At 40.0% G+C, this 13,822-nt stretch overlaps 1 protein-coding gene across 1 annotated transcript in view; it reads left to right on the forward strand.

Annotated features, from left to right (window-relative positions):
* Positions 1-13,822, forward strand: part of greb1l (GREB1 like retinoic acid receptor coactivator) — a 135,827-nt gene that overhangs the window by 47,481 nt on the left and 74,524 nt on the right. The window contains exons 10-12 of the mRNA XM_060824035.1: positions 853-1,038; positions 3,710-4,036; positions 10,724-10,852. Coding sequence (XP_060680018.1) covers positions 853-1,038; positions 3,710-4,036; positions 10,724-10,852 — 642 coding nt within the window. The remainder of the gene's footprint in view (positions 1-852; positions 1,039-3,709; positions 4,037-10,723; positions 10,853-13,822) is intronic.

Below are 13,822 nucleotides of genomic sequence, written 5' to 3' on the forward strand. Positions count from 1 at the left end.
GCCAAATGCAATTGGTGCGCTCTGGTTTCTTGATGGAAACAGTAAGTTCAGTGAAAGGGCTGATATCTTCTGTCCTGAAGGTGAAATATAATTAACTTATGTTTTTGTTAGAAACCTTGAGTATGCCGCATTGTTATGGAGATAGGCTATACATGGAGGTTGCTTTTGTGTTTGGATTTACGTGCATGTTTTCTAACAAACACGGGCAGAAAGAGGTAAAGCTGCCACAAGCAATATTTGAAGGCAGCTAGAACAAAGAAATTAGAGGCCATCAAGAACCAGGGATGTTCCTGATCTTGAATTATTAAGTGGAAATTGTTAAGTGGACCCCATTTAAGAATGAAAACTACAGTTTTAACAGGAATTAAAATGATAAAATCTGACTGATAATGCTCAAGAAAAACCTTGGCAGATCCCTCTTGAAATTTAAATACTGAGCTGTGAAACTGGGAAAAATCAAGTGACTTGATGAGAGCTGTGGCACTCTGTTTGGTTTGGCCCCAGGAGGAGAACTGAAAGCCCTTCAAGATCTTGGAAATTATATGGGAATTTTTATGGTAAAATGGAAAACAATGGGAATAGTCTATTGAGAGTTTTGATGTAACATCTAAGCATTTATAAAATGTATTTAACACTAAATTAATAGTACTTGCTTTATTTAGTATTTTACTTAAACATGAAGCTTTGTAATAGAGTTCTTTCAGTTAACAACTGAAAGTTTGAGTTTCATTTTAAAAGTTGAGTGATCGCCCTTGAACCAGAGCAAATATATTTGTGATCTACCCAAATCTAGACAATTGGATTTGATATTGGATGTTAAGGAAACAATAACATATTTCTGGTGTTTTGCAGGTTATGGCACTTTACCATATTTTTATGGCAATGTTGGTGATATTGTAGTGAGTCGTCTACTTGTGAATTGTTACAAGTTTCCACAACTGACTTCAGTTGAACTGGAACAGCTAGGTATCTCCAACAGCCAGACCCTAACTGTGGAAAACATGATCCTGTTGACAATACAATATCTGATTCATCTGGGTAAGATTTCAGTTTTCTTTTAAAGAGATTTAAGGTTATACTCATTCTTTTTCTTTTTCTTTTACTTTCCAGTGAGGTTGGAAAATATTTATTGCTGAAAAAAATGGTTCTGAAGTGTGAATGATTATTATCGAGAATTGACCTGGTGCTTTCCACTCTTGATCCTACTGCACTTTGTCGGGTCAGTGAGAGGGGATTTGACTGAAGTTGCAGTGGGAGACTGACAGAAGCATTCAATAGCTTTACTGTCTTTGCACATGTGATAGATGTGACATTCTAATTTAAGAAGGAATGAACTCTTATACTATATTGGAGTGCTCTCACCTTATCACCCTCACCTTAACCTCCTTCCACCTATCGCATTTCCAACGCCCCTCCCCTAAGTCCCTCCTCCCTACCTTTTACCTTAGCCTGCTTGGCACACTTTCCTCATTCCTGAAGAAGGGCTCATGCCCGAAACATCGATTCTCTTGCTCCTTGGATGCTGCCTGACCTGCTGCGCTTTCCCAGCAACACATTTTCAGCTCTGATCTCCAGCATCTGCAGTCCTCACTTTCTCCTATATTGGAGTGCTGCTATGACTTTTACAGTCAAATTTCTAGATTGGGGCTTAGACTCAAATTCTCTTCAGTTAGAAACAAGTGTGCTGCTGACTGAATCAAAGCACACTGTATATTTTCCCAATTTGTCTAAACAACTCCCCACTTTACATCTACATAATATACTTTCTTTAGATTTAATGAAGTAGTTTGAGGCTTCACTAAATCACTTCAAAACTCAATGTAACACTCACTCATGTTGCAATCATTCTCTCTCGCAGTCCTTTTTCCAAAAGTTTATTAATTGTAACCATTTTTATTGCACAAGGCTACATCCAAAATAATTTGTTCCCTCATTGGTTCCTCGAGATATTAGTCAAGAAAACTATCTTGTATACACTTATGAACTTGTCCATCATAGTAATATTGCGAATTTTGTTTTTGCAGTTTATCTGGAGAGCAAAGTACCTCTAATTGTTTGATGTATGATTGCCCGAAACTGCATCTACTCTTAAGAAGTTTATAACTCACCACTGCTGCTATCGTTCATTTGTAAACTTCACCCAAACGGATTCTACTTCTTGATTTTTTTGAGCTGAGATCCTTTCTCTCTACTGTCTTCATCCTGTCCTTTATTATTGGAGCTATCCCTTTTCTTTATTCTATTCTATTTTGTTCCTACTATTTTACCTATCTCTTCTGTTATGACCCCTACTGATGATATTGTTGGACAGTTCAGATCCCAATAGATAGATTTTTAAAAATTTAATGAGTTAGTCTTGCACTGAAACACAAACACACAATTCTGCAGATTTGGTTTTAACAATAAAACATAAGTTTATTATGCAAAAAATGGAGGTAATGTAAAATAAACCAAACTGTTTACATAAAACAATATCTGAAAGATTTTGAAACACATGGTAAAAATACATTCTATCCCAATACATCTCTTTTCAGTACTCAAACACCAAAGATAATTAATTACCTTATCTAACACCTTTATCAGTTTGATTTAACTTTTTCTTGAGCTTTTGAAAATCTTTATTCTTAATTGGTTAGAGAACTGAGAGTAGCTCAGCTTTAAATAACTCCTTCGGGGTTCTAACCAATCATTTCTAGTCTGGAGCTTTCAACTATCACTGGGATAATCTATTTCCTAACTTTTCTCAACTTCAGAAAAAAACTGATTCACACATCTAATTTAACCAAGATTTCTGTGAACTGAAACCAAAAGCATTCCAATTTATAAATTTATCACTTAAGCAAAACTAAAACAAACATCTACCGTGTCTACTTGTATTGGAGGAACAACACCTCATCTTCTGCCTGGGCAGCCTAAAGCCCGGAGGGCTCAACATTGAGTCCTCCAATTTCAAATAACCTCTCTTTCCATCCCCTGACTCTCTTCCTAGCCCTTCCCCCTTCCTTGCACTCCTCCCTGCCACCAATTGGATACATTCCTCTCACTGACCAACCAAGTTGTACCCTCTACCTATCTTCACCAATTCCCACTTCATTACCCTGCCCCCATCACCTCCTTAATCTGCAGCTCTCCCTGCACCCCCTCCAATCCTGAAGAAAAGGCACACCCGAAAAATTGACTTCTCCACCTTCTGATGCTGCCTGGCTTGCTGTGTTCTTCTATCCTCCTGCCTGTCTACTTTAGATTCTAGCATCTGCAGTTTTTTTTTCTCCGTAAAACTCTCAGTACAAGCAAATTCCAGTTATTACCTAGGGACTCTCTTGCATGCTGGTTTAAAAAAATCATAGTTCCAGAAATATTGTCAAGTTAATCATTAAAACGCCTCGTATGCATAGACCATAACCTGCATGCCACTAGTTCAAAATCCAAACTCTAAAATAAATATTAAAATATATGTAAATAATGCACTTTACATTACATTTCTAAATGTAAAGTATCCTGGAAGATGAAATTGATGAGATATTTGAAGCAGAGGAAGGTGCACACTATGTGTTCAGCAAGGCAATGGAACATTTTAACATCTTGTCTCCTTTGTAGATACCATAAGGCAAAACACATCAGAAGTTAAGGCATTGGCCTGAACTGCAGTTATCTAGCTACATTTGTTTATTTGAAACTTTAATAATGGGAGTATGTTTGCTTATTTCAGGTCCAGACCAGATGCCTTTAAGGGAAGAGTTTGAACAGATTATGTTAAAAGCAATACAGGACTCGAGCCTTAAAGATCGATCTCTACAAATGGGAGGCCCTTCTTCCACCGTGTCTCCAGGACAATTACCCTGGCTCGCTCGACTTGCTGCCAGTGTTTCACGTGACTTGGTGCAAGTTGTTTTTACTCAAAACTCCCTGGCAGAAGGAATTTCAGAGACCTTAAGGACTTTTGGTGATGTCCATCTACACCAGAAAGTACCTAACTATGTGGTAGTCATTTGTACATCAAAGCTGAGAGGAATTGAATTCTGTGTGGTGGTTTTAGGTATGTAGAATTTTACATTTATTATGTATTCACTACTAATTAAACACAAACTGCAGCAAAAGGTAGTAACAACAGTTAATAGTTTTCTTAATAAAATACTTGGCCTGAAATGACACTTTGTGATTAAAATGTTAAGTTTTGAAAATATTTTTAGTTTATATGAAAGATATTTAATTTATTATCTAGCCAGCCATTTATCAAAAGTGTCAATTGTCTGATTTATAAAACTTGGTTATATATTATCAAAAACGACTGCCATTGTACACTATTTAAGATCTCTAGCTGCTGCCTATACATTTGACATAGGGCTTGTTTGTCCAATATCATTCCTCAGATAGTGAGTTCAGTATGAGGCTGATGAAAGAGTTAGGTTAGCTTTTCTCTTGGCTCGTGTGCAGATTATTCAACAGATCCCACATACAGGAGATGTGTCTTTACACATAAAGCGTTTCATTGATTTCCTGGCTCAGTCAACTGTTCTCATATGTGAAAGTGAAGACTGCAGATGCTGGAGATCAGAGTCGAGAGTGGGGTGCTGGAAGAGCACAGCAGGTCAGGCAGCATCCAAGGAGCAGGAGAATCGACGTTTCAGGCAAGGACCCTTCAGGAATGAGACTGTAAGCCGAGGTGGTGGAGAGATAAATGGGAGGGAGGTGGGGCTGGGGTGAAGGTAGCTGAGAGTGTGATAGGTAGACAGATGTGGGAGTAATGGTGATAGGTCGGAAAGGAGGGTGGAGCGGATAGGTGGGAAGGATGATGGACAGGTGGGACACTTACTGAGGGCGGTGCCAAGTTGAAAGGTTGGAACTGGGAGAAGTTAGGGGTAGGGGAAATGAGGAAACTGGTGAAATCCACATTTATGTCGTGTAGTTGGAGGGTCCCAAGGCCGAAGGTGAGGTGGATTGCTCCCAATGTGGTCTCCTCCACATTGGGGAGACAGGATGCCTACTTGCAGAGCTCTTCAGAGAACATCTCCGGGACACCCTCTCCAACTAACTCCATTGCCTTGTGGCTGAACACTTCAATTCCCCCTCCCTCTCTGCCAAGAACATGTAGGTCCTGGGCCTCCTCCATTGCCACACCCTCACCACCCAATGCCTGGAGGAAGACTGCCTCATCTTCTGCCTTGGGACCCTCCAATTACATGGCATCAATGTGGATTTCACCAGTTTCCTCATTTCCCCTCCCCCGACCTTATCCCAGTACCAACCTTCCAACTCAGCACTGTCCATCTTCCTTCCCACCTATCTGCTGCACCCTCCTCTCCGACTTATCACTATTATCACCACCTCTGGTCTACCTATCACACTCTCAGCTACATTGCCCCCAGCCCCACCTCCATTCTATTTATCTTTCCTCCACCTCGACTCTCAAGCCTCATGCTTGATGAAGGGTCCTTATCTAAAATGTTGATTCTCCTGCTCCTCGGATGCTGCCTGATCTGCTGTGCTTTTCCAGCACCACACTCTTGACAAATGTCCTCCAATGCCTGGACATCCCTCTGAAAGGGGCAACATAAGAAAACGAGATAGGAGTGAGAGATATGAGGTGCAATCCTGCATCATCGTTCAATATGTTCATGGCTGGTCTTGGCCTTAAACTCAAGCTTCCTGCCAGCTCCCCATAATTCCTTGATTCCCTGCGATGTAGGTCTAAGTCTTGTAGCTATACTCCAGGCTATCAGGCTCTAGGCCTCTTGTAAAGGCAGTGAGATTTGGTGATCCTTGTGGGCAATGTGTGGGCTACCTATTTATATCCATCTTGGTTTTTGAACTTCTTCCAAGACACATGCAGGCTTTCTAGTCTTTGGAGGGTCTCAATAAACCCCTAAACAGCTGCTTGAGATACCTCTTTGCTTGTATACCTCATGAGAAAAACCAATAGGAACATATTCTTGTGTTTTATCAGTTATGTCAAGCTCGGTTTCTGTCTCCATTTCCTCCTGCTGTGCCTGGGAATTGAGTCTACCCCAAATATAGTAAGGAATAAAATCTATCATGATAGATTTTGCGGAATGAATTGAGATCCAAATCACATCACTCAACCACTGAAACCGCTAATTAGACTCAAAGTCCACAGATATTGGGATATCATGTTTTCCCACCTCTTAAATAGCTAGTGTTGTGTGGTGTGTCCTAGTTTTGTTGTTAAGAAACTCAGTTGTTTATATGGGTCTGTCACCTCTGTTGCAGTCTTTTTTATCTGAGACTCATTTTGGTTACAAATTTGTGTTCTGAGCTATATCTGTCTCTAAAGCCAGAGCCACTAATCAGGCCAATTGGTTGTGCATTTAGTTGTTGCTTGTGTTGGCTTGCTCTATGCAAATTAGTTTCTATGATAGCTCTTATTTCAAGAATAACTATGCTTTGGAAGCAATTCTTTGGCTTTTAAGCACTTTGTGGCATCCACGCATCAAGGAACACAAGTTCTTTCCTTTATATTTGTACTATTTATTTAATCACTCAATTTTCTATACTTAAGTTTTCTTTTTCTGTCTCCTTCCTCAGTAGTTTCTGTAGATAATACAGCTATTGCCTTCTCTTTTCACGGGCCTATTTATTCTTTATTGTTCCTTTGCCTATTTTGTTTTACAGTCATGGGTAAAGTTGTCATGAGCTATAACACACAAACTTTAAATACATTTCTGGGAGTAAGGGTGGATGAGATAGTCTTTGCATGACTTGCATCACCTTCTGATTGATATTTACATTTATTATTGTCCTTTTTCTCCTGCCACCTGGATGCTACAGTGGGACTTAGATTCTAGTCTTTGATCTCAGCAACCCCCACCTGATTTTCGGAGAGTCCTATACAAAAGGCAATTCGACATTCTCAGTCAGATTCCAAATCAGATTATTATCAAATCCTTACAGTGTGGAAGCAGGTCATTTGGTCCATAGAGTCCACACCATTTTTCCAAAGGATCCCACCCAAGTCCAACCATCTACCCTATCCCTGTACCTTGCATTTCCCATGGCTAATCCATCTAACCTGCACATCTTTGGACTGTGGGAGGAAACCCATGCAGACACAAGGAAAATTTGCGAACTCCACACAGACATTTGCCCAAGGGTGCAATCGAATCCTTGTTCCTGGCACTGGAGGCAGCAGTGCCAGCCACTGAGCCACCATGCTGCCCCAATGTTGATAAGAACCTGTTTAGACATGTTGTGACATACATCTGGAGTTGGTGGGACTTGAACCCACACCTTCAAGCCCAAAGGTAGACATCACAATGGCCCTAAAGACTTGTTTCTCATTTGGTACTAATTAAATGATTCTACTGCAAGAGGCTTATGAAACGAATTGTGCAGAAGGGGTTGTTGTTTTGATGTTGATGCTGCTGAAACATATTGTTGGGGGTGATACCTGGTTGTTCCATTCTCTGGCAGCATCCCTCACCATGGTGAGCACAATGCTTTTCAAAACAAGAGAAAAATAAATGCAGACTCATGCTTTGCACATGACTGAGCAGAATAGGCTGTAAATATGCATGTCACCTTTAAGTTAGTACCATTCCCCAGGCAGCTCATATTGAGGCATTCGGTGTGTTAACTGGAAAAGGTACTGGAGAGTGGGCTAAATAGAGAATTGTACCTAATCCTAATTCCATTGGATCAGATTTACCATGGTTTGTTCCAAGTGTAATGCTCCCTCCCCTGGGCTCCTAGAGTAATGCATCCTCTGTGCAGTTCTCCATTCACAGCTCCCAGTGTGGTAACCTCCTGTGAAGTGGTACTCTTCAATATTTACCCCATATAACATTTAGTATAATGTTCTCAGTTTGCAGTGGTTGGTGCAAGGCTCCCCCTGTGGGACGTTTGGTAGTTCTATTCTGTGAGGCACTTAGTCCATTACTTTCACTATAGAGGCGCAAGACCAGTGCTTATCTCTGTGGCTGCAGTGTTTTTACTGTGCTTCTGCAGGAAAAATATTCACCATAATTTTCCATTTGTTATTTTGAATGACTGAGAAAGAACTTCAGCTTGAATGATGTTAATGGTGCTCATTAGAGTGGCAAAACTATGACCAGCCTTACAGGGATTAGTTAGTTCAGTTGGCTGTCATAGAGTCAAACAGTAATACAGCAGAGAAACAGTCCTTTCAACCCAAACGGGTCCATGTTGGCCATTGTGCCCACTCAGCTAGTTCCAACTACCTGCATTTGGTCCACATCCCTCTAAACCCTTCCCATCCGTGTACCTGTCCAAATTATTTTAAAATGTTGCTATTGTACCTGCATCAACCACTTTCTCTGGCAGCCCATTCCATATCTGCACCACTCTTTGCGTGAAGAAGTTAATTGACACTTACACTATACTTGGACAGCTAAATTGCAGTGCAGCATAATGCTAACAGTGACAATTAAATTCCTGTACCATCTGAGGACATTATGAAGACCCTGCCTTTTCAACATTGCCCTTTGCGTAGTGACTGTTAGGTTAAACTCAGCACCAGTTGTCCCCTTCTGGAGCTATAGCAACATTGACTATGGAGAAAGTGCCTGTGATTTTTTTCTTATATAACTGGCTTATGGGCAGTGCTTCCTGCAGATCGTAGAATTTTGTAAATCAATGCTTATATTGTCTAATGCTCACTACTATGACTTAATTCTTTAATCATTAAGGGTAACAGTTTGCACTCCTGAGAACTTTCAGGGAAGGTATTTGGAAGCGCAAATAATCATGCTGGTTGGCACTGAGGTGATGCCCATTCCTCATCCAATCTCCAGACATTTTCAGAGCAAAAGGTTGAATGGTTCACCTTCTGCCCTGCTATCAATTAAGGCTTTTAAGTGGTCAATTAGTAACAATTTTCTCAGTGTTGGGTGTGCCCACCTATCTGATTGGGCAAGGTTTAAGTTTGGGAGATTGGCGGGAGTGGGGCCTCAATCTGCACTAACTTGTGGAAGGACAGGATCTAGAATAAGGCAGGAGCCCTGAGATCCTCACTTCTGGCACTTGTCCCCTCACCTCATATGAGAAACCTCATCCCCCCTGCATCCGCAAACAACCCATTTATTCCTTGATGTTGATCCTTCATCTGGAGGGCTGATGTCCACGCAGGAGCTGCAGCCTCGGCTATGGCACTGTTGAGTTCAGTGACACCGGTGGCAGCTTCAAGCTGGTGGGACTTACTATTCCAAAAGAACGCCTGCCAAGAGCTAATAAGCTGTCTGATTGGTTTAAGATATGGTGGGCTATTTGAACAAGTTGTTTGTAGGTTTTCTCCATCAAATCTTTTTTGCTTAATCTCAGCCGGTGCAGAACATACTATCTATTGTCAGTTTCTGGTGCCATTGTTCTGCCAGTAAGCATATTTGGTTAGGGTTATAGTTTTTATGACTGTTGCTGGAGCAGGGAATGACACTGATTGGAGAGTTACTATGTGCGCCATAAATGTGGTTCTGTGGTAACATGAGAGACATGTAAAATTATCCTTAGGTTTTCATCATTACATGCTGGATTGCAAGTAACACACAAATAAAACACAGAGAATTCTACCATTAACGAGATCTTCCTAAAAATCAAATAGTTCAAATGTACAATAAGTAAACTGAAATATCCTCATCCTGAATTTTTTTTGGAGGTTCTGCAGAACTCTTGAAGGAATTCTGATGGGAGACCTAAGGAGCATAAAGAAATTAGCAAGGACATACTTGCATGAGACTTTTATGCTCCAAATCCAGGATGGCACTAGAACGGTATAGTTTCAGGCTTGTTGGAGCCCATCTGCTCCAGGCAGGCAGTATCGTCTTTTCTGTGCATTTCTTGTCTTTTTTTCTTTTTCTTCTTCCTTTCGTCTTCATTTTGAGGCTGCAGTGGTGTCAGAGGGGCAGTGGCTACAGCATAAGTGGTGTGGATTGGGACACCATGTAGCATTGGTGCTGCCAGGAGTGAAGCTTTTAGCAACAGCAGTGCCCAAAGCAGGGACCTCCCCGGTGATGGCTGTGCCTGAACTGGGAACTCCTGGCAGTGGTAAGCCCAGAGCCTGGACTCTTGGCAGTGTCAGTGAGGTAGCAGCAGCAGCAGAGCTGAATTCTCCTGGATTATCAGTTAGTGTTCCCAATGCAGGACTGCTTGAGGACCGGAACTCTTAGCAGACACCTCGCATAAGCCCTGAAGCTCTGGTTGAGAACCCAATTTAACAGAAGATAAAGTCTTCAATTAATTAATTCCTTTCAACATCATTGTAACTCAAAATGGTGCCAGATGTGGCGACAAAATACCTTTCACTGTATCTTCAAGATATATGTGACGATCAATCCTTCATTCCTTCAGTTTCTGTGATTTTCTACAACCTTTACTAGGTAAGTTGCATGAGACTACTCCCGTGAATGCACCATTTCATTGTAAATTTCTGCTGTTCCTAATCTATCTGCTTCAAAATGTCCTCAGCATGTTCTCCAAAGCACTATTCTGCCTTCCAGCTATCATTGTCACACTGATAATTGTTTTTGGCAGAAGTTCAAACAATTTTTCTTACAACTTGTTCAATTTGTCTTATTAAGTCTTCCAGTTGAAAGTCTGAGCCAGTAGTGAGTTTACTCATAATTTTAAAAACAGTGAGTTACTGATTTGAACAGTAAAGAATTGTGTGCAGTGTTATATTCATAGAGTCATACAGATGTACAGCACAGTTATAGCAATAAATAAATCACTTCAAAGACGTGTTTGTTTTCATCAGGTCATTATCAATCCAGAATGCTGGCAGAAAGCATGCTTACTACAAATGAATTCCTTAAGGAAATCAGTTATGAACTGATTACTGGAAAAGTCAGTATTTTGGCATCATATTTCAAAACTTCTCCCCATGGTAAGTGTTTCAGTCAGATGTATATTACTTACATTTCTTTATAGTTTCAGGATGTATAAAGATTTCAGTAAATTCCTCCAGACTAAGGAAGTTTTACCAAATTGCCCAAGATTTCAGTCATTTTGTTTGGTTTTGAGTTTATGGGATAATTAATGAGGAAGAATTGAGACCAGTTTTGACAATGCCATCTCACACAAGCACTGAGCCCCTCACTTACATTTGTAAAGGGTCTGATACTTAGTTTGCCTGTGAACATTTTTTCTAAATCGTCTGACAGCATTTTATGTTTTTCAGGTGTTATAGAGATGCAGAGTGTTAGCACCCAAAATTGAGACTGCATTTGTTTTAAGCTACGTGTCAGTACAAAGAGATCGCAGTTATGAGCCATTGAATTCAGTTGTAGTACTTAAATCCAACATCTCTGGATTACCAATCCAATGCTATACTCGTGACATTTCATTCTCATACATGTTCTTTATATACCATTGTCCAGTAGTTAGACCTGTGTCAGGAATTTCATGCCAATTATGTGACTGCAAAAACTGCTCTCACTCAGCATTTGGTGTTTCATGGCCCTTTCTATTATTTCATAATGTTATTGTTGATAGTTTTGATTGTTTTGATTTCAGTCATTTAAAAAATCCATGAAAAAGAAAATTCAGGGTGCTATAAAGCAGGCTGCAGATTTGCATTCAGCTGTCTGGTACTTTGGTGTTGACCTATTTCAGAGTCAACTTAACTAAAATGTTATCTCCTCTGTAGTGGCCACTATGCCCGAAGCAATGGTTGCCATTGAAAGGAATTTTTTTTTAAATCTAAAGAATGCTGCGGAATACTCCTCTGGATCCCACGCGCCCCTCTGGAAAGCATTACTTGATCAGTTTGATCTTGTTTTTCCTTTCTCCCTTGCCTACACCACTAGAATTTAACAAATGATTTAGGCTGCCAGAATTCCTTTCACTAGTCAGGCAAGCTGCTTAACCAACACTGATAAACTTGCTGAGCAGTTTTTGATGAGATCGTAAACTTCCTGTATTTCATAGGGTATCAGTGTCACTGGCGGGACGAACATTTATTGTCAATCCCTAGTAGTCCTTGAGCAGGTGGTGGTGAGCTGCCTTCTTGAACCATTCTAGTCCATGTACAGTATAGATCCACAGTTAAAAATGTTAAAACTATGTTGCTGCACCTAAGGTTCTGTATTGCAGACTACATTCAATTGAGGCGAGCACTCTCATCCACACAAACACATTTTCAAAGGTTTTGAATGTTTTGAATTCATGAGAGACTTCTTGACTGGTTTGACAGTTAGACCATAAGATATCGGCGCTGAATTAGCCCTTTTGTCTCATCAGATTATTCTGCCTTTCAATGGGATTACGGCTAATTCTGACAATCCTTAATTCCACTTTTTCCTCATACACTTTGATTCCCCTACATCTTAGAAATCTGTCATCCCAGCCTAGAATAAATTAAAATGACCTAGTTTTGATAGCCTTTTTCTATAAACAATTACACAGATTCATTATCTCTGACAGACAAAAATCCTCATCATCACTGTCTTAAATCAGTGACCCCTTATTCCTAAGATTATGCCCTCCAGTCCTAGACTCTCACACAAGACAAACAACCTCTCCACATCTGCCCTTTCAAGTCGTGTGATAATCTTATTTCCATAAGGTCTTCTCTCATTCTCCTAAACTCCAAGGAGTGCGATTCTGCTCAAACTCTCCCTTTCTGAAGAGGAGTCACATCAGACTTGAAATATTAACCCTGTTTATCTCTCCAGAGATACTGCTAGAACTGCTGACTTTCTCTAGCATTGTCTGTGTTCATTTAAGCATCCAAGGTCTTTTCCTTTTTTTAAGGAAGTTGAGTTGTTGCTTATCAATAGGTGTCCTTTGGTGACAGAGGCAGAAACAGTTTGCGTTTACAAAGAGAGATCCATTCAGAGGGTCAGGGAATGTGCCAGTTTCTTTTTAGATAGAAGCAGGTCATTCAGCAAAGGAGGACCAAGAACCTGATGAGAAATGGAAGAATAGAATATGAATGCAATGATGAAAAAATTTATATAAAAGTAGACTTTAAGTATGCATATTGAAAGGATACTTTTGGCTAAAACAAATGTGAGACCATTACAGGTAGTTGGAGGAGAATTTATAAAAGGGAGTAGAGAAATGGCAGACGCTACATGATTAATTTGTATCTGCTTTCACAGAGGAAGATGCAAGAAATTTCCTAGAAATAGGGATCCAAGTTGCTGGGAAAATGAGGAGTTGAAGGAAATTAGTATTAGTAAGAAGATTACACTGGAGAATGTAATAAATTGAAAATTTAACTGAAAATTAATAAATTCCCAGAAACTGATGCAGTGCATCCCAAAGTGTTGAAGAAGTGGCTATCAAGATAATTGTTGCATTGGTGGTTCATCTTCTAAAATTTTACAGATTCTTGAATAATTTGTGCAGATGTTACCCACATGTAGTGATTGTAACGAGGTCAGCTTATAGAATATGAGTTCCTTGATTGAACTAGATTAACAGGATCAATCAGGGAGTCCTGGCTGTCAGGAACAGGAGTGTCATAAATCCTGTTCACTCTGAGACCTGGCTTGGAGGGTTCTGGATCAATTTCAAGGATTCTGCATGTTAAAGAAAGGGTGACTTGGTGACGGGATACCGACTTCTGAGGAGTTATTTCATAACAGTTTAAGAAAGAAGCTACAGAGAACTGCAGACCTATTAGGTTTACGTTATTAGTAGGAATTAGTATGCTAGAATCCATTATAAAGAATTTGGATAACACTGATCTGATTGGGCATGGTCAGCATGAATTTACAAATGGAAAATTGTGTTTGACAAACTTATGGAGTTTTTTGAAGGTGTTTCTAATAAAATTGATAAAGGAGAGCTGAATGATGCATTATATGTAGATTTTTAGAAGGCTTTTAATAAAGTTACACAGAGAAGA

This window comes from Hemiscyllium ocellatum, chromosome 4, assembly GCF_020745735.1.
Source record: "Hemiscyllium ocellatum isolate sHemOce1 chromosome 4, sHemOce1.pat.X.cur, whole genome shotgun sequence".
NCBI lineage: Eukaryota > Metazoa > Chordata > Chondrichthyes > Orectolobiformes > Hemiscylliidae > Hemiscyllium > Hemiscyllium ocellatum.